The sequence below is a fragment of the Durio zibethinus genome, chromosome 5 (genome assembly GCF_047325235.1).
Source record: "Durio zibethinus cultivar Kanyao isolate XHJ-2024 chromosome 5, ASM4732523v1, whole genome shotgun sequence".
In the NCBI taxonomy this organism is placed as follows: domain Eukaryota; kingdom Viridiplantae; phylum Streptophyta; class Magnoliopsida; order Malvales; family Malvaceae; genus Durio; species Durio zibethinus.
In genome coordinates, this window is record NC_143166.1 from 30,851,232 (window position 1) to 30,876,842 (window position 25,611).

Here is a 25,611-nt window from a genome sequence, read left to right on the forward strand (position 1 = left end):
ACTTAGTGAAAAATCTAAAACAATAATAAATAATAATAAATCCAATATATCTAATCTAATATAAATTAGTTATTGTATCTTGCAATGGTGGAAACTATTATCTAAAAAACTTGTTTGAAGCGTTTTATTTAAGTTTTTCATTTCTTCTTCCATTAATTGTAATAGTTCAATTTACATACAATATTATATGATTTATCCTCAACGAATTAGAATGTATATACAATATTTATTTCAATTTCAAAATCTAAGCTTTTTATGATAAAATTGGAAAATGAAGTTTGTTCTCAATCGTTCGCAATCAAAGTTCCTTGAGTAGCTATCTGACTTGATACAATGTGACAGTGAATTGTCCTTCCCTTGATATTGTAGGGATGAAGCCTTTATACAAAGCAATAGGCCCCTCAGGCCCCACCGTCTTTAAAGCACAATCCAAAAAATCCAAGTAAGGCGGCACCGCCCCAGGCGCCACCTTCATATTCATCACCCTTGTCTTAATCACATTAATAGGGTTAGATGCCACAGCCGCCACGAATCCCGCCGCGAAGCTGGCGGTCACGTGGGTTATCCCATCACTCATCACCCGCTTCACCATTATCATCTCCCTGATCTGATCGTAGGTTGCAAGCTGTGATGCGGTGACGATCATTGCACAGTTCACTGTCCAGGCTACCAACGCCTTCTTGTTTCGTCATTTGACCTAATGCATTAATTACGCTCTTATAGTTGCGTCGTTGGTGAATAGCAAGACACCCATCAGCTTGCATACGGACCATTGCTACATCAGCAGGGTTGCCAACTGCTGCACCAACGCCCTCGGCAATGAGGCCAGCTGCTATCTTGCTTGTAAGTGGCAAATTCCCATAAAGTCCCATACGAGTGTTGGCCTTGACTTTGACGCTCCCTTCCCTTTCGCTCTTCATGTTCAATCGGGAGTAGCTATCAACATACTATTGGCACTATTTTACCGGATACATATTGACCAATTGGACCCTTCAAATTTCTATAATCTTATCGCTGCAGCATTGTTTGATTATTTCTCGGCAGTTAGTATTAAAGGAGTCTCACGATTCAAGCACTAACAAAATGAAAGGAGCCTTGTAATTGGTATTGTAGATTAATGTCCCTGTTGGAAGAGATCAACTCTGCCTCGCAATTTGCATTTTTAGATGACTGTCACTGTCAGAACCGATCTTATTGGGTCAAACAAACTCAAAAATGCGATGTGGGCTGGGATCATAAAAATGAACAAATCAAAAGCTACTGGAGGGAGGAAAGCGCAGTGGGGTTTGCAGCTTATATTAGAAAATAAAAGTCACCACTAAATAGCTTTGTCATGCATAAATTAGATGCTCATACAGATATTCGTTAATATTCATACATGCTACCCGATGATATCCATATTTGTTCATGGCAGGTAAGTTATTCAGGGTACATGTTCTTTCGACAATCACCGACTGCTTAGTACTCACTGCAAGCTTAGGACTTCAATCTCAAAATCAAGAACTGAGTGAGGCCGTATTCCCATGCTGGAAATCCACCAGCACCATAAGCATAGTCTGGAGAGCACTGCAAACATCCAAAAAGGCCCATCAGAAGCTGCATGAAATCATGCAGGTATCAACTAAAAATGGTTTTCTGTTTGGAGTAACAAGGGAGAAGATACAAGTGTAGATAAAACACCAATGAAAGAACAGGGGTGAATAAAAAACTCTTTTTTGTAAAAGGAACAAATATTTCTAATTTCTACAAGGCATTGATTTCTTGAATGTTTTGAAAAACTCCCGCAATGCTAATGCATTGCCAACAAATGCAACATATATATCAGAAATTTAAGATGTCATAGCTGAGATATCAAAATACATACAGAGAGAGGTACACACATTCTTTTCTTAAAAGGAAAAGGAGAAAACCACAAAAACTTGTACCGTGCGGTTCAATAACTCCTCTAACATATCTTTCATCATTCATGGCATTAATCTAAAAATTTCAATTTTAAGTTTCAAAATGTAATTGTAGTACAATTAAGTAAACTAGTAATGAATTTAGGATTCAGTAAAATAGTACCCAAAGACGAGCAACTTCTCCCACTAGCATTCCCATCACACCTTCATCCCTTCCTACAAAAGGTTGAACAGAACAATAAATTTTTACCAAATGAGGTATCATGCACTGCACAATAAGGAGTGGAAAGTATATAAATGCACAATGGAAAAAGAAAGAGAGATGCTATGCCTATCATGGCAGTCATTGCAAGAAGTAATGCACAAATCTAAGTTTCAAAAAGCATCAAGTTTTCCTTCTTTTTTTTTTTTCCTTTTTCAATCGATAATGAGTTCAAGCTACATGGCATACTATAGTCCTATCCTGTTAGATAGCATTTGCCTTCACACAATTGCAACTTGAGACCACCTCTTCTGATATGAAATGGGTATACCGCTAGCCTATAAAGTTGAGTGGTTTATAGATCATCAGGTTATGGTCTCAAATTGCATGACACAGATTTACCTTTCTTAACCAAGTAGCATGATTCTCTCCTCATATAAGCATAGAGAGTAGAAAAGGTGTAAGGTCAGTCATCTAATAACTACGCATCTTAATGGGTAGAAAACCATGAAACTTCCTCAATTCCAAACGTCAATCGGTATGATGTTCAACAAGAAAGAATACACTTGGATCTATCAGAACTAAAGAGGTAAGCATATTCTATGACATTGTACTTCCTCTCAACATAACTGCAGTATATTCCAACAAAGAACAATAAAAGCCTTGAGAAAAATTGAGTTCAGCTTTATTTCAGTTGAAAAGCAGTCAAACAAAATAGGAGGTGTTATAAAAAAACAAGTTCTACTAGAACACAATCATTATTCAAATTTAGGATTTTGATACGTCAAACTTTCCCAGGCACTTCAAAACCAATACATTCACATTCATAGATTAAAATACCAAAAAAAAAAAAAAAAATCAGGACAAGAAATAATTTTCTTCTTTAATAAAAAAAATACCATCAAAACTTGTAGGATATTGGTATGGGATTCAACAAAGTAGATACTAGAGACCAAAAAGCAAGCAATTAAAATTTTGCTACCTTTTATGACATAACCCTTGCCAATTTGGAAAGAGAAAGGTTGCTGTCCTTTATCCTTGGTGCTAAAATGACACAAACAGAGAAATAATTAATAATTCAATGGAAATAAAGATGTACAAAAAGACCCAAGTTGTGATTCTGGTTGAAACCGCTGCTTACCTCCAGAACTTCTCAGACAGATCACCATTTTTCCCTGCACCAAAAATAAAAGTACAGTTCACACCCTCAAACATAGAAACAAAAAATTATCGTGTTAATAACACCCAAAAAAAAAAAAGCAAATTTTTAATCAAAATTGGTCTTTTAGGGAAAAAAACCCCTTGATTAAAGAAGTAAATATTGATGATTGGAAAAATACGAACCAGGTTTTTTCGGCTACAGTGAAAAGTGTGAAATTGATAGTAGTAAGAAAGAAAATGGAGAAAGAAAATAGTTACCGTAGCCAGTGCAGTGAACCGTGACGGTCTGACCGGGGGTGGGTTAGGGACCGGTTCCGGGCCTGAGGACTTGCTTCTCTACTACCATTTTCAACTTTAATGATCGACGGAATTTTCGTAGGGTCTCATTTCTATTGTCGGCTGCTTTTCTTGCTTATAATTAAGCTGTCAAATGTAATATATCTATATATATATATATATATATATACAAATATTATCCCATGTTGTCTATCTTTACGAGATATAAACATTAGGGGTTAAATATAAAAATAATGTTGTATTATATATTTTAACTAAATAAATAAAATTATCAATTGAGGGAATTATTTGTACATCAAAAAAATTCTCAATACATCCCAAAAAAATAATCAATAAAAAAATTACTTAAATACTGTTAATTAATTTTTTTTTGTTTTTTACGCCCATTTTCAATAAGTTATTGAAAATAAATTTTTAAAATTTTTTTTAATATACCAAAAATTTATTTTTGAAAACTTCTTAATTATATCAAAAATTTATTTTTGAAAAATATTATAATTATAAAAAAAATGCATTTTCAAAAAGCATTCCAATTATCTTAAAATGTATTTTCAGAAGTAATTTTTTATTTTAATTTATTTGTTGTGATCTCTTTGATTAATGTCTGTCATGAGAATATCAGATATCTCTTGTTGTAATCTTCAAATAGGTCTATAATGATTTTTCCAAAATATGTTATGTTTAATTCCAGCAGTAGAAACTTTTAAAATTTCGACCAAGCACTGTCCGATTAATAACGTTCGAAACATTTTATCAATTTTAACAAATATGTATTTGAAAAGAATCGCTCATTGTGAAAAGCACTTGTGCAAGTGATTACTGCACCATGTGCGATGAGACAGTCATACTCTATCGCATATGGTGCAACAGCCAAATTACCTAAGCATCTCTTCACACTTAGCAATTCCTTTTGTGTGTCTGTGTGTGTGTGTCTATATATATATATATATTTGTCAGAATTGCAAAATGGTACAAACATTATTGAATAGATAATGCTTGATGGTTGAAAGATTAAAGATTCCTATTGGTAGATTTATCAATTTACTAATGACATAATGAGGTTAATTTTAGTATACTGAAAAATTATTTGATCTTTATTGATGGGCGAAGGTTATTATGTATTAGAAATCTATTTTTGAAAGTTTTTGAAAGATTTCTAAAATGAGTGTCAAGAAACCATTAAGAAATATTAGAAATAAATTTTCCGATACACTTTCAAAATTTCTTAAAAAGTTTTCGAGAGTGGATATTTGGAAGCTTTTAAAGGATTCCAAAAATGAAATTTCAGTACACTGAAGAAGTTTTCAGACATGCATTTTTAGAAACATTCAACAATTTTCAAAATTTTATTTTTGAAATGATCAAATTGCTACCCCAAATTGTACTCTTAAACTTAAAATCTTAAATCTTTTGAAATTAAACACAAAATCAAACAAAAAATAGAAAAAATGATTTACCTATGATTTTAAATTATCTAACATCAAATGAGTGATTGGAGCTTGATTTTGGACTTAATCCCTCAAGGGTTTAGGGTTTACAACGAAGAAAAAGAAAAAGGGTATAAGGTATTTGGGGTTTTTAGTAAATTAGTATTTGGTTTGGGGTGTGAAGAGAATAAGAATGGGTATTAATAGTAGTGGGGTGAAGAGAGGAAGTGAGGATGTAAATAGTTCATCTCTTATCAATTTAGTACTTAAACTTTTATTTCATCATGATTTTAGTGCTTTAGACAACGTTGTTAGTCCATTTACTTATAAGGCATGAACATCTAATAAGATATTGATACGTGTTAAAAAGTTCAATCGATGTCATATCATTAATTGTGACATCAACAATTAAATGAAAATTTCAAAAAAACATTTTAAAATTCTAAAAAATTCAAAAAAAAATTTAAAATTAAAAAATCTAAAATATTTAAAATATATATTAAAAATTAAAAAAAGATGAAATATTTTTAAAATTATAAAAATTACAAAATATATGAAACTTAAAAAATCAAAAAATCTTAAAAATTTAATAAAAATTCAAAAATTTTCTTAAAATTCAAAAAAAAATTTCTTAAAATTAAAAGCATTCATAAAAACTTAAATAATATAATATATCTAACATAGATAAATTTTTTTATCCCTTTTATCTATCTTTGTAACACATGAACGTTGTCATGTCAATTTATTTTCATCTCGTTTGGTCTTTTTAATTGCTATGTCAAATTTTTTTTACATGTCATCTAGGTTTACCTAATAATATTTTCTGTAACATTAATTTGTACTTGAACTATTTATGAATTTAGAGATTCATAAATCTATGTTATTCATAAACTAAATTAATTATAGATAAATATACTCTATTTTTTGTATCATTTAAAATTTTAAGTCTAAATTCATATTTATTATTAATTATGAATTAAATCCAAAATAAATGAATATAAACTTAATCATTTATGAATTCCATTAATTATGGATAAATGTTCTTGGTGTTTAATGTAATTTAAATTTAACATATTAATTAAATAGTATAAATACACATTAATCAAATCATGCTGATGATAGCTTACCTGACTCAAAAACAAGTTACATTGCTTTCAAGTTATTCCCCGAAGAATCTCTAATTAAAAAAAAAAAAAAAAGGAATAAGGTAAACTAAAAGTTAATAATACACCAAACTTTTCCTTATTATAATACTTATTTGAATATAATTTCTTGCTTTATCAATTTAAAAATTATGATTTGTTTTTGTACTTTAATTTGTTTTCTTACATTTCAATGTTAAAATAATTTAACAAAAATCACCTGCAGTAATGCATAAAACGTGACATTAGTATATATGTGTACATATTCGAGAAGCCTGTAGCTATAAAAGAAAAAAAAAATCCGAGGAAATGGTTAGCATTCATTAATTCGTGCATTATTATTGTGTTTATTTTGTCGCAAATATATATAGAATACAAAAATTATTTTAAATAATTTATATTAGCATTTTAATAACGTATAAATTTGTAGATTTATTGTTAGACATAATTTATGAAATCATTACTACTTTTTTTAGATGCGATTGATTATCTAATTGAATCTGTCTCATTTTTTAAAAAAATCTCAAATTTGACTCATATATCTTTAAAAGATAAATTTTAGTCCATGAAACCAAAACTAAGTTCAAGAATTTGATAACATGTACTATCCAAGACTTAAAACATATTTTTAATTTATCAAATAATTTAATTATTAAAAATTAATTTTAAAATTACTCCAATAGTTTGATATCAATTTAAGATAATTTTTTCACCTCAAGAATATTCATAAAGACTAGTGTCCCACTTTGAAAAAGTTCCATTGTCGGATTTATTAATGTATTTTTTCATGAATTAATTACTTTTGAAAATAATCAATAAAATCATCCAATAGTTTAGTAAGATTTTATTTTGATACACATCTCCTAATAATTTGGATGAATTTTTTTATTTAAAAACATTTTCGTAAATTTTTAAAAAGAGTTATTAAATCTTCTAATAATTTGTAAGATTTAACTCGAGATTTAAATATTCTAATAGTTTAATAGGATTGAAAAATATTTTTCAAGAAAATTCAATAAGTCCTCCAATAGTTTTGGTAACACTTAATTTAGAGATGTAAATCCTTCAATAATTTAATTTAGAGATTTAAATCCTCCAATAATTTGATAGGATTAATTTGAAAATAATTTTTATTTAAATTTCTTATGAAATCCTCCAATAGTTGGCAAGATTCATAATATGAAAAATATTTTAAACTCACAAAAATCCTTTAATAGTTTGATAAGATTGATGGATTTATTTAAAATATTTTTAACAAAACTTAATTTAAGCAACATGAATGAATAAAATTTACATAATATAAATTAAAAAACAAAATAAAATATAAATTACCCAAAAAAAAGAGTCAACGGCTTGGTTTGGACTTGACAACAGCTCGACTGAATAAACAAATTATGGCTTAACAACTTGATACACGATTTAGGTCGAAGCATCTGAGATGTAGGTTGCTAGATCCTGGTGCTATAGGTTGGATCTGTAATTAGGTTGACACTTAGGTCAAGTCAAACTGGGTTGATGCTTAGGGAAATTGAAAATCGTTGTTGGAATTTGAAAGTATTGTTAGAATTCTTGTCGAGAACTTTACTGCTTGCTGAAAAATGTTACCATAATCTGAACATCTTGTCAGAGTTTGAGAATCTCATCCAAAAATCATCAAAATTTGGAAAAAGCCTAAAATTTGAACTTGAACTGCTTAAAACTTTTTTTCTCTTAAATTTTTTTCAATGATTGTTGTGTGTTGATTGTGTAAATTTGTAGAATATTTATAAGAGTCTAATCCCAACTTGATAAGAGCTCTAATTCAATCAAAGATTATTTTAAAAATTATCTTTAAAATAACTTTAGAATTTCATCCCCTTTCTCACCCAGTTTTTTCAAAATCAAACTACTTAGATTTAATCAATATATTATGTATCTAATAAAGATATTAGTCTAGGTACAAAACTATTAATAAGGCTATAAACGAATCGAATATAAACAAACGAATGTATGTTTGTGGTATGTTCATTTATTTTTAGAGGTGTTTGGGTTCGATTTGCATTCAATAAGAAAATTGCTCTATTTGTTCGAGCTAGGTTTGTTTAAATAGTAGGATAATCTCGTTCGATTCGTATTTAATTTAATTAAGTTAAATGAGCTCGTTTGTGAATATTAAATGAACATGTTTACTAATATATATAAACGAACATGTTCATTAACAATAAACAAAATCATAATCAAATAAATTTAAATAAATAAATTCTAAACAAATATAAATGAATCCAAACAAATATAAACGAACCTTAAAATAAGATTATAATAAAAGATAAAAATATAATTTTATTAATATTATTATAAACAAGCAACAAATGAACAACAAATGAATAAGGTTAAATAAACTTTAAATGAGCTTGTTCATGAACATAAATGAACCAAACAAATTTATGCTCGTAGATTCATTTAAAAAACGAATATAAAAATACTATTTAAAATCATTTATTAAGCGTAATAAATGAATATAAACAAATAGAAAAATCAAACATGTTTACAAATAATTCATTGAAAACTTTGTTCATTTACATCCATAACCCTTGAATTGAATGAATTCCTATCCTCTCAAGAATTCAACTTCACTCACACTTCTGTCGACTCTTTTTTATTTAAAAAAAAAAAAAAAAAAACAAAGTAAAGATAATTAAGAAATAGATAAAGATATATAAGAAATAAATTAGTAAATAAAAATAATTAATGAAGATAAATAAACCATAAAGACAAATGAAAATAAATAATAAAAAACTTAAAATAATAAAAAAAATTGAACTTTTAAGCTTAGACTAAAGGTTGATCCTAGTAATATAAAAAATCAATACCTCATCAAAAGTATTTTTGAAAATTTAAACACGAAACAAAATAAAATGTCTATAAGCATATCAAAATGAATAAAATTTTTGCTTTTTTCTAAACTCATATATAATTTTTGTCAAAAGTTTGAAATTTATTATTTTTAAATCGAATTATCATATCACGTTTAAAATTTCTATAATCCAATATAAAGCATTATCATGTAAATCTATCAAATAAACATTATCCTAAAAATAAATAAAATTTTTAATTAAAAACTGCTCATAGTGTATGTTTAATTATGTGTGTTGAAACATTCTAGTGTTTTTTAAGCATTTTATTTAGAGCATATTAATGTTTTTAACTTTTGTTTGTTGTGAGGATTTTATAATTTAATTTAATTTACTTTATACCGAAGAATATAAAAACAAAATTGGACACAAGTACATTACAGCTTATGAGGATTAAAATGCCGCATTAATTAGATTATCGATTCAATTAATTTATTTGATTTACCTCTATTAGTCTATCTATATTTGAGATTATATCAAATCCATTACTCTAAAAATAATTTGATTTTAAAGATTTTTAATCGAACCTTTTGCTCAATCCAAATTGATTATTAAAATAAAAATATTTTATATGAATATTTTAAAATTAAATAAAGTAATTACTTAATAATAAAAAAATTTGATGAGCTAAACCGACTTTTTTTTGTATTACCCGACCAACCCGATACCCGATTTTTTTTTTTTTTTTAAAATGACCCTAAAAGATCGGGTCTGGTCGGAACCCACCGATTTCGGGTTAGATTGCCTTCTCTAGCCACGTCCCAAAATGAATGATACAAGCAAAACAAAAGGAAAAAACAAGAATCAATGTTGAGGTAGATGATCATTATGTTTATGATTTAAATCATGAAACCATTCATCACTGATCATCATGTTTGTGAGACTTGTGACAGTTATGGGTAGATGATCCTAGCTTGTGTCTACAAATGTCCTGTGGTTTAATCATGGTATTGACGAGAACTGGGACATTTCGACAAAGACAACCATAATTTGCAACATTTTAATGGAGAAGTGAAAGTGGCAGTTGCCTTAAATTTTCCAAAAAAGTTTTGACCCGTCGCTGAATTTAACTAACTAGCTAGGTTAAACTCAAGTAGTGAATACAACAATATTTCAAGCTATTAAAAACTGTAGTAAATGAGGAAAGTACCAATCCTTCTTCATTCAACTCAACTTTCGTTGAAGAATTACTGGCCATTCATGGAAGCAAGCAAACTCACCAAACCCAGAAGCCAACTTTTTTCATTAAACATTTTCTAACACTATAAAAAACCCAATCCGGGTCCTATCAACTCACTTCAAAGCCATCTTTACTTTCATTTCTTTAATTGTAATGAGAATCCAAATCCTACTATGACCATATTGTATGCCTGCAATTAAGGAGTAGACCAGACAATGAAGCATCTGGGATTAGAAAAAAGAAAAGAAAAAGACTATAGAAGATATGTGATAATATACCTAATGATTTAGATATCAAGAATACCAAAATCTCATAAAGAAATAGTAAAAGATCAATACTTAAATCTTTGAATACTGCATCTTTATTTACATAAAGTTAAAAGAACAAAAAGAAACATCAAAAGATTCGACAATCAACATGAAAATCAACACCTGGATAAAGAAACCAGACTACTACTAGTACTAAGGAATAAAATGCTTTTATTTGGAGAAATCACATGTAAACTCCCCCACATGGACTCTAAATATTACAACAAACATCACCCAAAAGGATGTAGATTGTAGCATGTGCATACCTTAGTTCTCATTCCCACCATTGATGTACTGCAACTCCCTCATCCCTCAGCCTTCCATATAAAGCTAAGCATTCCCAATAAGCCCTCTTGCTCTTTTTTTTCTTCTTCTTCTTCTTCCCTCCATCTTCCCATTGGTTGTTGCACTCCAAAAACAGTTCATCCACCAAACCGATTGCCCTCCTCTCTATTATCTCTTCCACCACTTCTGCTTCTGCCTTCATCACAACATACTCCTCTTTTCTTGCATTTTTCATCAACCAATCCGAAACATCAATCCGAGGAGTCTCTCTTCTTGCCTTTCCTCCAGATAATCCCCTTTCCAAACTGTAAACCTCAAATTCTTGATTCCTCTTTGGATAGTTTTTGTCAAACCATTTCATTACAACATTCTTCTCCTCAGGAGACCCCACATTAATGAAAACTCTACGGGGGTAGTGCTCTAGAGAATCCCCTAACAGATCAGGAAGAAAATTGATTTTCTTCAAGTAAACATGTGATTTAACCAAGGCTCTTCTCGGTGGCTCAAATAAAACATCTTCTAAACCTTTCAATGCCGCTTTCTTAGCCTCCAATGTGAGCTGACAAAGCCTTCGCTTTCCTGAGGAATCCAACAAATGGTTGTTTGAACCAAGTTTCTTCATTGCTACAATGGTTGAACTATATTTCTTAAGATATACAATTCTGTAATCTGACTGCTTTTGATAACTGCTTGAGATGTCATCACCCAATTGCATAGCAATAACACCACCAATCTTCACAACACGATCAACAAACTTGGAATCAAGAGAGCCAGACACGAATACAAAATCAAACCCCTCATCTGGTAAAGAACTTTGTCGTTCCAAATCAGGCTCCAACACTACATCAATCTCATCATTGTTCACGAACCTGGAACATCCATCAGCCACGCCTTCGATGGCAGAGTTCAAAATAAGAGCTTTATGGCCTTTTTTTATAAGACCCTCGTTAACAAAATCTTGCCAAAGCAAATTCCAATAATTCAAACTGATAGAACCAGAATTATGATGAAAATCAATGGCATTAAAAACCGAACCTGAAGGTCCCTTTAAAAAGAACCTAATCCAAGGCAATGTGATAATCAGCATTGCCAAAAACAGCGAACGTGACAAAACAAGCAAGACCCTTGGATCCGGAAGCTTAATAACCAAAAGGGTATCAGGATTTAATGAAATCCTTGGACCTTGCAAATGATTGATCTGATTGTTGTTGTGGGTTTGGGGTCGATACCCACCTCCCATCTCCATGTCAAATGGCCGGATCGATATCTGAAACGAAGCCAAACGAGCTTAATTTCGCTAAATTTCGCCAAATTGGCCGAAGGGTACCTCAGATGGCAAGAGGGTGCTGCAAAACCCAAGAGATTGGTGAAACAAAAACACAGAGACAAAACCAAAACAGTGGAGAAAGGAAGTTATTTTATCGAGAGCAAAACCTAGCAGCGGTGTGGTTTCCACCCACAAGAGCAACACGTGAGGTTCTGATTCTGCACCAGAGGAGAAACAACGACCTAAACCTCTCTATCTCCATGGTCACCCTACTCCTGAATCTCCCCTCCCCTCTCCCTCTTCTTTGTGCTCTTCTTCTCTCTTTACCAATATCAGATCAGATAAATGCAGGTCCAGAATGTCCCAGATTTACGTCTTCTTACCATTGATCATCCGAAACCTAACCAAACCGAACCAAAATTCAGAGAAGAAATTAGTACAAGAGGAACAGAGATGAGGGGGTAGATTTTTTATTTTTTATTTTGGTTTTGCGTGGGGAGAGAAAGAAAGAGACGCTTATATAAAAGGCAAAAGTTAAATTACAAGTAAGAACATAAAAATAAACATAGGATTAATGAGTTGTGAGTTGCAACTAATTCTCCCTTGTGAAACCTTAATTTGGCCTAGTTGAGGTTGTTTTTCATGCCGTGTGGGAGCAGTGTTACTAACTTCATGTAATCTTGAATGCTTAATATTCGTATACGTATGTCTTCGTGCAAAATGAAATTAAGTTTTTAATTTTTTATTATATGCAAATAAATTTAAAATATGTTTTTGAAGGAATAAATTTGTAATATTTTATTTATAATAAATATAATCATAAATTTTTAAAATTATATAAAAATTTAATTAATTTAACTGACGAATAAATTAGAGATAATTGATATCTACATGGCATAATGACAAAAAAATAAAATAAAATAAAGAAGCTCACATGAATGATGAGATGGCATAAATGGACGCACGCATGGCGTTAAAAAATAGCACCATGTTTGTTTGTAATTCTTACCAATGATATGGCATAAGTGATTATGTGTAATTCATACCATATCACTGACATATATTGTTATAATAAATGATTTTACGGATAAAATAATCAAAATGATAAATATTTTAACAATTAAATATCAGCATGAAACTTGGAGATCAAATTAAAATGTGACTAAAAATTTTAGGATTATTCATATTATTTACCTTCAAGATAATAAAAATATAATTTTTTTAAAAATGTGATTATTAACATAATTTAAAAGGAATAAATATATATTAATGTAGAATAATCATCCATATAAAAAATAAAATTTGGATAAGGATTAGAGATATATAATAATATTAAATTCGTGAGAGCACAATCAACTCATTTTTCTTTAAAAAAAAAAAAAAACTTGTTCTCCTTTGTCGTTCACCTTATCATCCATTTTTTTCATTCCAAGTTTTTTTTTAAAAATTTTTTTTTTTAAGTTTAAGAACAAATATATTGCCGGTATTAAAAAAATATAAATACCACACTTTATTATTCATTTAAAATGAAATTGAACATACAGCAAATATATAATGAGGAAATTCCCCTTGAACTTAAAAGCACTAACAGTGAAAACATATCGTCTTTTTTTTTGTTTTCTTCTTTTTCAAATAATTTAAATTGTAAGCAACATGATGACAAACAAGAAAGACTGAAGCAGAGAATGTGAGCAGAGTCCATTCTCAGGGACACAAGAACCATAACATAATTATTAGGAATCAAACTGCGCGCAATGAAATGGATGAATTCAAGGGCTAGAGGGAGCGGGAGGTGGAGACAAGAAAGGAAGAGAGGGAATTGTAGTTGGGATTGTGGGGATCGAAGGCATGCTTGGCAATGGAGGCAGAGTCACCTTTGGGGCAGTAGGCAAGTTGGGCAAGCTGGGAAGTGGAGGAAGTAATGTGCCGGCAGGGTTAGGCAAAGATGGTTGAGTGGTTGGCAAGGTTGGAAGTGTGGGCTGTGGTAGATTTCGGATAGTAGGCAATGGTGGTATTGTTGGCAAACTTGGGATTGGAGGCATGGGTGGTAATTGCTGAAGACGCCGAGCTGCTAGGCCAACCTCGATGCTCGAAAATGACAATGCAATGAAGAGAGCTAAAATGAAAATGTTGGAAGAGGCCATTTTACAGTAAGCAAAGGTTGAAGAACAAGTGGGAGAGTTGAAGGTTTACATGGGGAAAATCAGGGGTAGTCTTGGGTATTTTATAGCCAGGGAAACATGGACTCCATTTTTTGTTTCTATTCTTGTAGTTAGCTTACCTTCTCATCCATCTTTCATTGACAAAAACTACATTTGTTGGTTGAGTACTACTTTTTGATTTGGGCCAATGAATTACGACATCAAACTCCTAGTTGATCTAATCGGTTGGTGATCTAATTTTAGTCTAACTAAGCCACCTCATAAGCTATAAGATGATGAGATCACAGTTTTTTTTTAACAAAGCCCTTAAAAAAAAAACACGTTGCCTTAAAAAAATCATGTCTACATGCTTTACACAAAGCCTTTTAGCGACTAAATCAAGGGATAGAAGGCTATAGTCAATAGGTCAAAGGATAGAAGGCGAGATAATATGTTTTTTTTTATTCCGTTTGTTTTGTAAAAAATAATTTTTAAAAATATTTATATTTTTTGAATTTAAAGAAATTTTTTATTATTTGGATGAATTAATAAAAAATATTTTTTGGTTGTTAGTTGGTTTTTAAAAAATTTATATTTTTATCTAATAATATTAATATAACTATTAAAATATTAAAAAATATTTATTATTAAAATTATTAATATTAAAAAATATTATATTTTAATAATAATATTTAATATTAAAATATTATGTTAATATAAAAATACTTAAAATAAAATTATTTATTATTCTTTATATTATTCATTAATATAATATTATTTATTAATATATTATAATATTATTTACTAATATATAATAATATTATTTATTAATATATTTATTAATTGTATATTATTTATTCATATAATATTAATTATTAATATATTGTAACATTATATTATTTATTTATCAATATAATATTATTTAGAAGTAAAATTATGCTAAAATGTATTAATAAATAGTTATACTTATAGATATCTTTTTTTCAAAAAATGTCTTCTTTTTTTTAAATTTATAAGATAATTTTCAAAAAAACAATCTTATTTTTCATTGACTAGTAAATTATTTTTAATTAACCAATCAATTTTTGATCAAATAAACACCTAAAAATTTGAAAATTTACAAAAATGCTCAATTACTATTATTTTACAATTCATGCAAATAAGAAAAAATATGTACATATGTTCCGATTATGACTTACAATAAATTAAATCTCATGAATTACCATTTAATAAAAAAATTATTATTTTTATACAAAAACATTAAAAAAAAAATTTTATTTCAAAATTAAGTTTATACTATTGTCATGTATTTATTTAATAATTTAATAATTTATTTTTTTAATATAATCTAAATAGATACAATTCAACCATTTAAACTCAGACATGGAGTTAAAATTTTCACCATTAATTTATTCTGCCTTTATTAAAGACAACAAAAGTTGTTTATTTTTATCAATAGAATTTTTAAATTCCATCTGATGATTATCACATATTTTTTAGGATATATTAAAAATAAAAAATTAATATAATAAAAAACACATGACAATATTTTCACTTGTAGAATTTAAAAAATTCACAGTGAAATAATAATGCCAGTTAAAAAATAAAATTTTGTTCAAATTTAAAATTTTTTGGGGATAAATGACTATTTTATTTATCCCAAGAAAGCAAGGCCAACCATGCTACAAACAAAGAAAACTGTATATAAGTAACATTTTACACAAATAAATGAAGCAATCAAAGAACACCTATACAATAAGGCTGATATACATGAAGAAACCAAGGAGAATTCAACAAATTCTGAGTAACTGTCTTCTGGAATTAACTTATGTAATACTATATTAAAGTTCAATGGAGGTTCGTTTTTGGTACACTAATGGATATGCATATCAGTAGTATTACATTGAATATGGTATCAAAAGTTTAACTGATTTATCTGATTTTCTTGCATTTATCTTTCATCCTCATCGAAAAAAATCTTGGGAGTTTTTAGTCATTGCCCTATGTTGAATCAAAGTTTGATATTGCAGGAAAAAATAAATCTCAGAATTAGATCCAAGCTTTTGGATATACTTTTCTTTTTGGGTACATAGATTTTTTAAATTCATTTTTTATCACAAAATCTTGATAATTAAAACTAAGATTTTAATGCTCTACAAATGTTTGAATCTCTGCAAAGCTGAAATTGGTTCAAATTCTTTTGGTCTGTCAGCTTTCCAAGGAATTGTGGTTCAAGGAGCACAACTTTAACCATTTTAGAGCTTAAGAGATTTGAGAATTGTAGTCCAACAAGAAAGGGGAATTTAGTAATTTATCGTTATTGGACCTTGTTATGATAAAATGACTTTTAACATATGGGCAATACATTAGCCCAAACTTACAATATGACCCAATAACATAAATAGTTGAAGAATTGTAGACGGAATGAGCCATGTGCTGAGCTGATGTATGGCTTATCTGGTTTCTGAAACAATTTTTTATTAAAACATTTGGGCAAAGCGGTTGTAAATTTGTAATGCAATCAATCTCTTGCCTTAGATGCTCTAAGGTTACTTATGGCGTGCAATGGTGTACATTCTAGCATTTGCAACTTTTAAAGGGAAAAAAAAATAATAAAAGTAGATGGCAAATCTCAATAACTTCTCCAATATGGATATATATAAAGTGGTTTCTGATAATACAATGCACCTATATATCAAACTTCCAATATTTATGAAGACAATTGTGGTAGAAAAAGCATAAAGGAAAATGAAAAAGAAAAGCGTTGACAGTGAAATAAAACAAAATAAATGGCTAAAAACCTCTAATTTTCCCTGGTAATACAAGATTAATGTTCAAAACAGCCTATATCACACCATATAGCAAACGCGCATACTCCAAACTTGTATCAGGAAGGACAAGTGGACAATTTCAAGGGGTAATTTTTGCAGGTGGTGGGGAGAAGAATGGAATGGATGGAATGATAGTTGGAATTGTGGGGATTAAGGGCAAGCTAGGCAGAGGTGGCAGGGTGACTTTCGGTACATTGGGGATGGTAGGCAGTGTTGGCAGGCTAGGAAGTGGAGGTAGAGTTACGAGCTTGGTTAGAGATGGCTGCGGCAATGTTGGGATTGTTGGCTGAGGGAGATTTGGAATAGATGGTAACGGAGGCAATGTTGCTCCAGGGAAAGTCGGCAATGGTGGCAAAAGTGGCAGCTGGAGAAGATGACGAGCAGCTAGGCCAAAGTTGATGCTTGAAAATGACAAAGCAATGAAGAATGCTAAAACAAAGCAATTGAAAGAGTCCGTTTCGAGGGATTTGAAACTAAGCAGAATGTTTTTTCTTTTTTTTTTTTTGAAAGGAGGAAAGAAGTTGTCGTACTAGTTTGAGTGAGGACAAGGCCTGGTGTTGTGTTAATATGGCCTTGGAGAAAGGGGGCATTGGCCTCTCAGGTTGGTGATATCTGATCGATATGTGGTTATAAAAGATAAAGCGTGGTCATTTTAAATGTTTTGTTAGCTTATCTTCTCATCGACATTGGGTCAAGTGGAGTTGTGGTTGGCAAAGAAGCTACCGGAACTAGTTAAGGCAGCCACTTACATAATATGCCAAATAGTAGACTTGGCCAAACCGTCCAGGCTGTCAAAGTCTCCATTCATTGGTGGGTTATCTAACAGGACTTCAGTATACACCTCCATGTAGAATCTGCCATTAGCATTGGGTTTCCAACAATCAAGAAAAAACATTTTTTTTGGTTGGAAGTTGTAACTACTAAGCCAGTTCATTTTTCTTTTCTTTCCTTTGGGATGGGACTTAATCTTACAGAAACGCGAGAGGATTTAATTCTGTTGAGGATAAGCAGCATTTAATATTGAGGTTATCCCACAATGGTAGAGGAAGGGGCTGGTGATTGCTATATAAGTGTGGGGGAAAGTCTCATCTCTTCAGCTAGTTTTTGCGATGGAGAAACCCAAGATCATCTAACAGTGCTATAAAAGCTGGAAAAAGTTGGTTATCACTTTATAAGCGTGAGAAAACCTCACCTCTTGACTTAGCTTTTGGCATCGAGAAGTCCGAAGATCACCTTACATTTATTGATATCAGGAGCGGTTTCTTCCAATTCATTTTCTATAAAACTACCGTCCAGATTAATTTAAGACCTGTTGACAGTAATGTGCTAAAGTATCATACAACTCATCAACGTCTAATTCTCTATCCTATAGTAATCCAAGATAATGGGGACTTTTTCAAAGTCTGGAACTATTTTTTCCAAGTAGTTAAAACGTTGTAACATCTTTAGTTGTGATTTACCACTGGTCTCTCAAATTCCATCAATGCTCTGTTCAATTAATTTAATGTACAATTCTGAATCCTGTTTTAAGCTCAGGCATCAGTTGTAGCTACCCAGTTCTCCCCATTATCTTGTCTACATTTAACTTTTGATTCTTTTCTCTGCTGAACTTGTCAATGACTGCTGTTAACAATGGTTACAGTAATTGATTAGTTTTCATGGTCTTTTATTTTGCTAGAAAAAGTAATGGGAATATCAAAAGGGAGTAAGAAAAAGGTGTGGCAAGAGAAAAAGGAGGAAAAATTGAATAGAACATAAATAAAAACCCCATAACAAGGTAACAAAGTACACCAAATAATGGGAAACTCCCATTTGTACAAATTAAACAAATATATGTGGTGAAAAAAAGAACACTTCTCAAAATCAATAGATACTAAAAGGCTGAAAAGCCTCTGATATCTCCTTAGAGAAAGTAAAAATAGAACTACCTACATGCTACGACCATAACACATTAAAGCCAATCCATGGTATCCAGACCTTTTCTGTCAAGAGACAGGAGTAGAGCTTTCATGGAGTAGAAGAAGCAGGTGGCGGAGAGAGGAATGGAATGGAGGGAATTGCAGTTGCGATTGAGGCCATGCTTGGTGATGAGGGCAGAGTGGCCCTTGGTACAGTAGGCAAGGTAGGCATGCTAGGAAGTGGAGGTAGCGTGCCGCCAGGTCTTGGCAGAGATGGTTGAATAGTTGGCAATGTCGGTATTGTTGGCTGTGGCAGATTTGGAATTGATGGCAATGGAGGCAGTATAGTTCTAGGCAAAGTTGGCATTGCAGGCATTTGAGGCAATTACAGAAGATGACGAGCTGCCAGGTAAACATCAATGCTTGCAAATGACAAAGCCAGGAAAAAGGTCAAGAACAAGTAATAGAAAGAAGCCATTATCTGATAATTCTTTTGAGAATTGAAACAAGAAGAGAAATTTCTTTTGGTTCGAGTGAGAAAAACAAGGCCTGGTGGTGTGCTTATATAACTTCATAGCGTATGGCTTGGCCTGTCAGGTTAGTGAGTTTGGCTTCAGGTTGTCATTTTGGGAAAAAGCGGAAACCTATTCCCAATATCTTGTTAGCTTAACTCCTAATCCATCTTCTTCCGAGATATAAATGTAGTTGGTATATTCAGATACTTCAGTCACCAAAGTGATCAGACAGATATATCAATTATGGACCGAGTCAAATGGTTCTCTGAGTTAGACTTTACAAAGAGTTTTGATTATTGGTTTGTTGTCTGGTATCGAGTACTTCTGGAAGCCATTAAAGTTATACCACAACGGCTACGCAGATCAATGAACTGCATTACAATGCATCTTTGGTTGTTAAGATGAACTAGAACATCTTACAGTATCAAACCAAAACCTAGAAACATCTCTAAGATTAAATGGATGCAGTAAAATCATACATATGAAACTTTTATATTCTACTAACAACATATAGAATTTCTATTACATGCGACACTTCGATATATAAAATCAAGCTTAGTGAAATTAACAGTACATGTAACATCATTAACTTAAGTAAAATATAAGCACACAACGAACCATTCAGAATCATACACTACATGGGTGTGGCACTCAAATAGTGAGAATTAGTATATGAATCCCCTCTCTGGAAGAGACTCGTTGGAGGAATGCACACATTCACCAATTATTAACACTCCAAATGTATATATAATGCTTGGACACCAAGCATTCTATGCTCCTTGAATGAAGACACAAGCTGCAGTGTAATGATTCAAGAATTAGTAGTTGAATGAGCTTGAGAAAATATGGGCTGTGGCCATTCAGGAAACGTGGGCACTTCTGGCTTTGGCCATTCAGGCATTTTGGGCCATTCAGGTTTTGGAAACTCAGGATACTCGCGTATTTCTGACTTTGGCAATTCTGGCATTTTTTCAGGTTTTTGCTTTTCATGCCTTATGCTTCTTTGATTTAGGTAACTTAGGATACTCGGGCACTTCCGGCTTTGATAACTATGGTTCTTTTGGCAATTAGTGTTTATGTTTCTTAGGGACTTCTGGTTTTTCCGATTTGGGTAACTCGGGATATTCGGAAACTTCTGGCTTTGACAACTGTGGGATTTTGGGAAATTCAGGTTTTTGTTTCTTAGGCACTTCAGGCTTTTCCCATTCGGGTAACTCGGGATACTCAGGCGCTTCTCGCTTCGAAAACTCTGGCATTTTGGGAAATTTAGGTTTTTGTTTCTCATACGCTTCAGGCTTTTCTGATTTGGGTAACTCAGAACACTTGGAAACTTCCGGTTTTGACAACTCTGGCATTTTGGACAATTCAGGTTTTTGCTTCTCAGGCACTTTGGGCATCTCGTATTTTGGAAATTCAGGATACTTAGGCACTTCCGTCTTTTCCATCTCTGGCATTTGGGCCATTCGGGCACTTACAGGCTTTTCAAATTTTGACAAAGTTGATACTTGAGGCAAAGGTGGCACTTCAACTTTAGGCACCTCAGGCAGCTGAGGCTCAGGAAGGTCCAACTTCTCTGGCAAGGTTGTCTGTGTCTCTAAAAGACGTCGAGCCCCTACCAAGACTGTTGCTACTCATTAGTGACAAACTAATAAGCAAAAGTTGTAAAATGAAGAAAGGGAGGCGAACATTATGAGCCATGGTTAAAGCAGATGACGAGATAGTGAGCCTTAACCAAATGCAAAGATTGAGTGTATTTGATGTGCATTGTTGTTCATGTGTCACAAGCGGCCTTCTGTAGATGTGAGAAGTGGAGAATAGGAGGCTTGAAAGCTGGTTCGGTGGGATTTCCTCTACGTAGCAAGTACAACTTCTCATCTACAATACTTGACTAATGGCCTGTCAAGATAAAAATGTGCTCAATTTAGCTCCAAATAAATTTGATGATTACGAATTTGTGTCATATTTATTTCGTATCAAATATGTATAAAATATAATAATTATCATGTCATAATATGTATTTATATATTAAAACCGAAACTTTTTTTTTTTTGTCAACTCATATATACAATAATAATAACAAACTAAATTTTATATCTCATAACTCTAAAAAACACATTTTATATTTATTAAAATTTTAAAATATATTATTTTAATATATTTATTTTATCACTATATCATATTTAAAATTATCTACCTTAACTTCAAATAGCTTTATCAACAATTCCCAAAAATTAATTAAACAGAGGGAAGTTAAAGAAATAATTATATAAGACATTACCAATTTGAGTTCTTTTGGTCAGGTAATCAGAAAATGCTGATTGGAAAAAAAATTCTGAAATTAATGAGTCAAAACTTATGTACACAGTTCCCAGAGTCATTTCATCACATTAATGATATAGTATAGAATGCAGGTTATAACGACATAATAACAATCACAGGTATCATTTATGTAATCTATCAGCTTTTTTTTTTTTCAGCCTGGCAACTTTCCTCGTCTTTCTTTTAACTTAGTTCTTAGGATCAGTTGAGCTAAACATGTGTCTTTATCCATTAGGAGGCATAAACTGGCTCAAAAGGGAAAATTTGCAGGCAACACGGGCTTTGATCCACTCTTGGTAGCCTACTGTTTGCATGCTTTTAGTTTCAATTCCTTTTTTTTTACTTGAATCTTAGCCAAACTATATTATTCTAGACTTAACGTATCTCCTGACTGTTACATTCATGACCATGGTCTTTTAAAGTTTTATTTCTTTTAATTGGCAAAGACGTCTCCGTTAAAGGTGTCTATACGAGTACAGCTATTTGCTAGATTTCGGGCCAAATTTTATATGAATTTTTTGTTCGAATTTGACTTTAGTATATCAACAAATAATATGAATTTATTTAATTTTAATTATGAAATATATTTGTAACAATAAAATAATATAAATAGTTGTATAAGATTCGAGTTCTATTTGAATTTTCAAGATGTCAATTGAACTTGATTTCATGGACACCCCTAACCTCTACTAATTAGAAATTTTTTTAATGTGTTTCATATAGTCAACTTTCTCCTTACTTGACCACATAGGTTTTGCTTGGGTGAAAAATAAAAACTAATTATAGACAAATGAGTGATTTTATCAATTAGGAGATAGTTAAAATTTTGCATAATAATTATATAAGCACCAAAAAAAACCCAAACTTTTTTTTTCTTTTATAGTCAAATTATATACCAAAGGTTTTAATAAAGAAGCCAATCTTATCTCTTTCATTCTTAAATCTTCATTTCTTACCTTTATTTTAGTTCTTTTCAGTTTAATGATCGAATTACAGAATTAAAATAGTTTCTTTCTATTTTAAACTCCTGATTTTACTAAAGTAAGATCTGATTTCTTGTTTTTGAAACAATAATAAAAATTTTCTATTCGGGTTTGCTTAATTGATTTACCCATCTCCCTTAAGAGGTAGATTCTTGTAATTTTAAGATTTGATCTCTAGCGTTTGCAATTTTCCTTCTCTAATCTTTTAGGTTATGACCTCCCTTATATAAAAAAACTTTCAATCCAACAAGATTATCTAGTACATAAAAACATTGGAGGTTAGTGAATGCTATATCAGTTTATTCTGAACAAGTTTTTACCTCGCCAGTTTAGATGCTTCCCCGGTGTTATATAGAAATGGCTTATCAAATGGATGGTCAAATTTGTTTAACTGGAAGTATCTTTGTGAACCAGCCATATATAGTTACATATACCCCAAATTGCTCTTTTTTTTCTTTGTTTAATTTTCATTTTTTTTCCTTTTATACATTGTCATTACAATCTCATTGCCTACAGGGATATGCTTAAGTGAAAGTTTACATTTCTAACTTTTTTTTTCCTTTTTTGGTATGGACAATTGTAACTCATATCATGATGAAACATGGTTCTTCTAACCAAACACGCTAAGTTGATTCAGGTAACCATACAATTTAGTATATGACAAGAAACCCTCAATTATCGAGTAATGAGACACGGTTATTTGATGGGCAAAAAAAATACAGTTATTAGGGTTTTTTTTTCCTCCAAATTTTGGCTATCACTGTTTGAGGATTGAACAACCAGGAAGGATTATATGAATATGAAGACCACTGTTATCCTGTGGTCGGTGGTCATATCAATGTGCTTTTGCAAAGAATTCTATCATGGTCTTTTCCTGCTCCTTTCTTTTAGCCATGGATCACATTCCTGAATTTGAATAACTTTGTTTAGAAGCAATTGTTTGTTTGAGTGTTGTCATTAGACAATCCATACCAATGATTCATTCACACAGCGTGCCAAATGCTCTAAGTTAAACAAAATCGAACATACTAAACAGGGAAACCAAACTTTGTATATAACTATAAATTTATTGAGAAAGAAAAAATGATAATACAGAGATGACAAAAACAAAACTACTCAACCACAAATTTGAGAATAATCTGGTCCACAAGTGATTCATGAAATGAATACCCATATCCGCTAATCAACACTCTTCTATAAGAACACCTAGAAACCATATGTAATGTAGGGAAATACAAGGCAGTGTCATGATTCAAGGGCTTGTGTATGGTGGAGTGAAGGAAGGGATGGGGAAGTTTTTAGTAAGAGTTGGCATGGTAAGCAATTCAGGCAACTTGGGCACTTCTTCCTTCGGCAAGTCAGGCAACTTGGGCAATTCAGGCTTTGGCAACTCCGAAAATTTGGTTTCTTCAGGTTTTGTTAAGTTAGGAAACTTTGATAATTCAGGCTTTGGTAACTCAGGAACCTTGGGCTCCTCAGGTTTTGGCCATTCAGGCTTTGGTAAGTCGGGAACTTTTGGCGATTCAAGTTTTGGCAACTCAGGAACTTTAGGTAATTCTGGCTTTTGTAACTCTGGAACTTTGGCTTCTTCAGGTTTTTGCAAGTCAGGCGACTTGGGCAACTCTGGCACTTTTGGAAACTCAGGAGCTTTGGGCAATTCAGGCTTTGGCAACTCAGGCATTTTTGGTATTTCTGGCTTTGGAACTTCTGGCAACTCAGGCTTTGGGAATTCAACCTTGGGGAAGGGAGGTATATCAGGCCATTCCAGTTTAGGAAGCTCAGGTTTCTCACGCAAGGATGTCTCTGAAAGATATCGGGCACCAACCAAGATTGTGTTGCTGCTTATCAGTGACAGAGTGACCAGCAAAAATGGTAGTATAAAGAAAGGGAAATGATGGCAAGCCATGGTTAAAAAACAGATGAGAAGAAGTGCTTCAAAATGAATACTTGCTGTGTGCTTGTTTATGCAATTGCATGTGCTGATGAGCCTCTTATAGGTGTTGGGAAGTGGACAACAGGGGGATTTTCTTGGGCGGGTTGGTGAGAAATTCTACATTTTGTTAGCTCAACTTCTCACCTATTCATGACTGAAAAGTCTCATGCATGCCATGGATCTATCGAACTCTGATACGATGACACATCCCTTTGACTCCAACATAATTAGTTGTAAAGTAAATTTTTTCTGTTCTCACAGTTTATTCAAGGATTTTGATCTTTATAGGTTGAATAAGCAATCAAGTTTTAACAGATTGGAGTTGGACTCCTTTGGAAGGCTAAATTTTTTTTTAACATGTTAATTTCAGTTAAATTCCTTCAAACATAAGCTGGAATTTCTATCTCAACTAGCCGTTCAACAAAACATGCACCACCCATGAGCTTTATCTGCCGTTTTGGTTGTTCCACTATCTACAACTTGCTTTTGCATCTTGACAATGTGTTTATGTTTCTTTGTCTCTTTCTCTCTCTTTTTTAAATCTTCATTGAGATATATAAAATTAAATTAAATTATTATAGTTTGGTTACTTACAATGGACACAATTAACGGCTTTTTTTCTTCCTTTTTTTTTTTCATTTAAAGAAGAAAAAATAAATTTTCTTTTCTCTTTTTTTTTTCTCACTTTTTCCCCTTTCCTCCATTTTCCATCCTTTTTACCAAACCTTTCTTCTATATTTCCTCACTCTTTTTTCCTTCCTTCCATTTTACTTCTTTCCCACCAAACATAGCGACAAAAAATAGGTGCTGGATTAGTAGTCATAAATAAGTAGATCATTTGTTATTAACTTTTTATTTCTAAGTAGAAACAATTGCTCCGCACAGAACTTGGTGCAAATTCTTATGGATGAACATATGAAAAACCCAGTA

General features: G+C 31.6%; 4 protein-coding genes and 3 pseudogenes across 6 annotated transcripts; all 7 read right to left on the reverse strand.

Annotated features, from left to right (window-relative positions):
* Positions 1–110: 110 nt before the first annotated feature.
* Positions 111–1,166, reverse strand: LOC111283013 (mitochondrial uncoupling protein 5 pseudogene; annotated as a pseudogene).
* Positions 1,167–1,312: 146 nt separating this feature from the next.
* LOC111283014 (peptidyl-prolyl cis-trans isomerase FKBP12-like) lies at positions 1,313–3,610 on the reverse strand (annotated as a pseudogene). The gene is made up of 5 exons (XR_016342296.1): positions 3,523–3,610; positions 3,245–3,278; positions 3,086–3,147; positions 2,065–2,117; positions 1,313–1,566 (listed from the first exon to the last, which is right to left on the reverse strand). The product of XR_016342296.1 is annotated as a peptidyl-prolyl cis-trans isomerase FKBP12-like (transcript).
* Positions 3,611–10,118: 6,508 nt separating this feature from the next.
* LOC111282824 (uncharacterized) lies at positions 10,119–12,555 on the reverse strand. Of its 2 annotated transcripts, XM_022871084.2 has the most exons (3): positions 12,229–12,555; positions 10,776–12,140; positions 10,119–10,391 (listed from the first exon to the last, which is right to left on the reverse strand). In XM_022871084.2, the coding sequence occupies exon 2, from the start codon at positions 12,038–12,040 to the stop codon at positions 10,784–10,786; it is 1,257 nt and encodes a 418-aa protein (XP_022726819.1). In that variant the 5' UTR covers positions 12,041–12,140; positions 12,229–12,555; the 3' UTR covers positions 10,119–10,391; positions 10,776–10,783. The 2 variants fall into 2 exon arrangements, with proteins under 2 accessions (XP_022726819.1, XP_022726818.1); XM_022871083.2 differs by lacking the exon at positions 10,119–10,391 and having other exon boundaries at positions 10,515–12,140.
* Positions 12,556–13,547: 992 nt separating this feature from the next.
* Positions 13,548–14,262, reverse strand: LOC111282662 (uncharacterized). Its single transcript, XM_022870856.2, has one exon. It carries the CDS (start codon positions 14,203–14,205, stop codon positions 13,831–13,833), a length of 375 nt encoding a protein of 124 aa, XP_022726591.2. The 5' UTR covers positions 14,206–14,262; the 3' UTR covers positions 13,548–13,830.
* A 2,551-nt stretch (positions 14,263–16,813) lies between these two features.
* On the reverse strand, positions 16,814–17,880 carry LOC149518901 (uncharacterized). Its single transcript, XM_089760410.1, has 3 exons — positions 17,814–17,880; positions 17,757–17,761; positions 16,814–17,562 (listed from the first exon to the last, which is right to left on the reverse strand). The coding sequence occupies exons 1-3, from the start codon at positions 17,878–17,880 to the stop codon at positions 17,113–17,115; spliced, it is 522 nt and encodes a 173-aa protein (XP_089616536.1). The 3' UTR covers positions 16,814–17,112.
* An 892-nt stretch (positions 17,881–18,772) lies between these two features.
* Positions 18,773–19,815, reverse strand: LOC149518902 (uncharacterized; annotated as a pseudogene).
* A 94-nt stretch (positions 19,816–19,909) lies between these two features.
* Positions 19,910–25,091, reverse strand: LOC111282017 (uncharacterized). Its single transcript, XM_022869892.2, has 2 exons — positions 24,074–25,091; positions 19,910–21,027 (listed from the first exon to the last, which is right to left on the reverse strand). Exons 1-2 carry the CDS (start codon positions 24,652–24,654, stop codon positions 20,514–20,516), a joined length of 1,095 nt encoding a protein of 364 aa, XP_022725627.2. The 5' UTR covers positions 24,655–25,091; the 3' UTR covers positions 19,910–20,513.
* Positions 25,092–25,611: the final 520 nt, after the last annotated feature.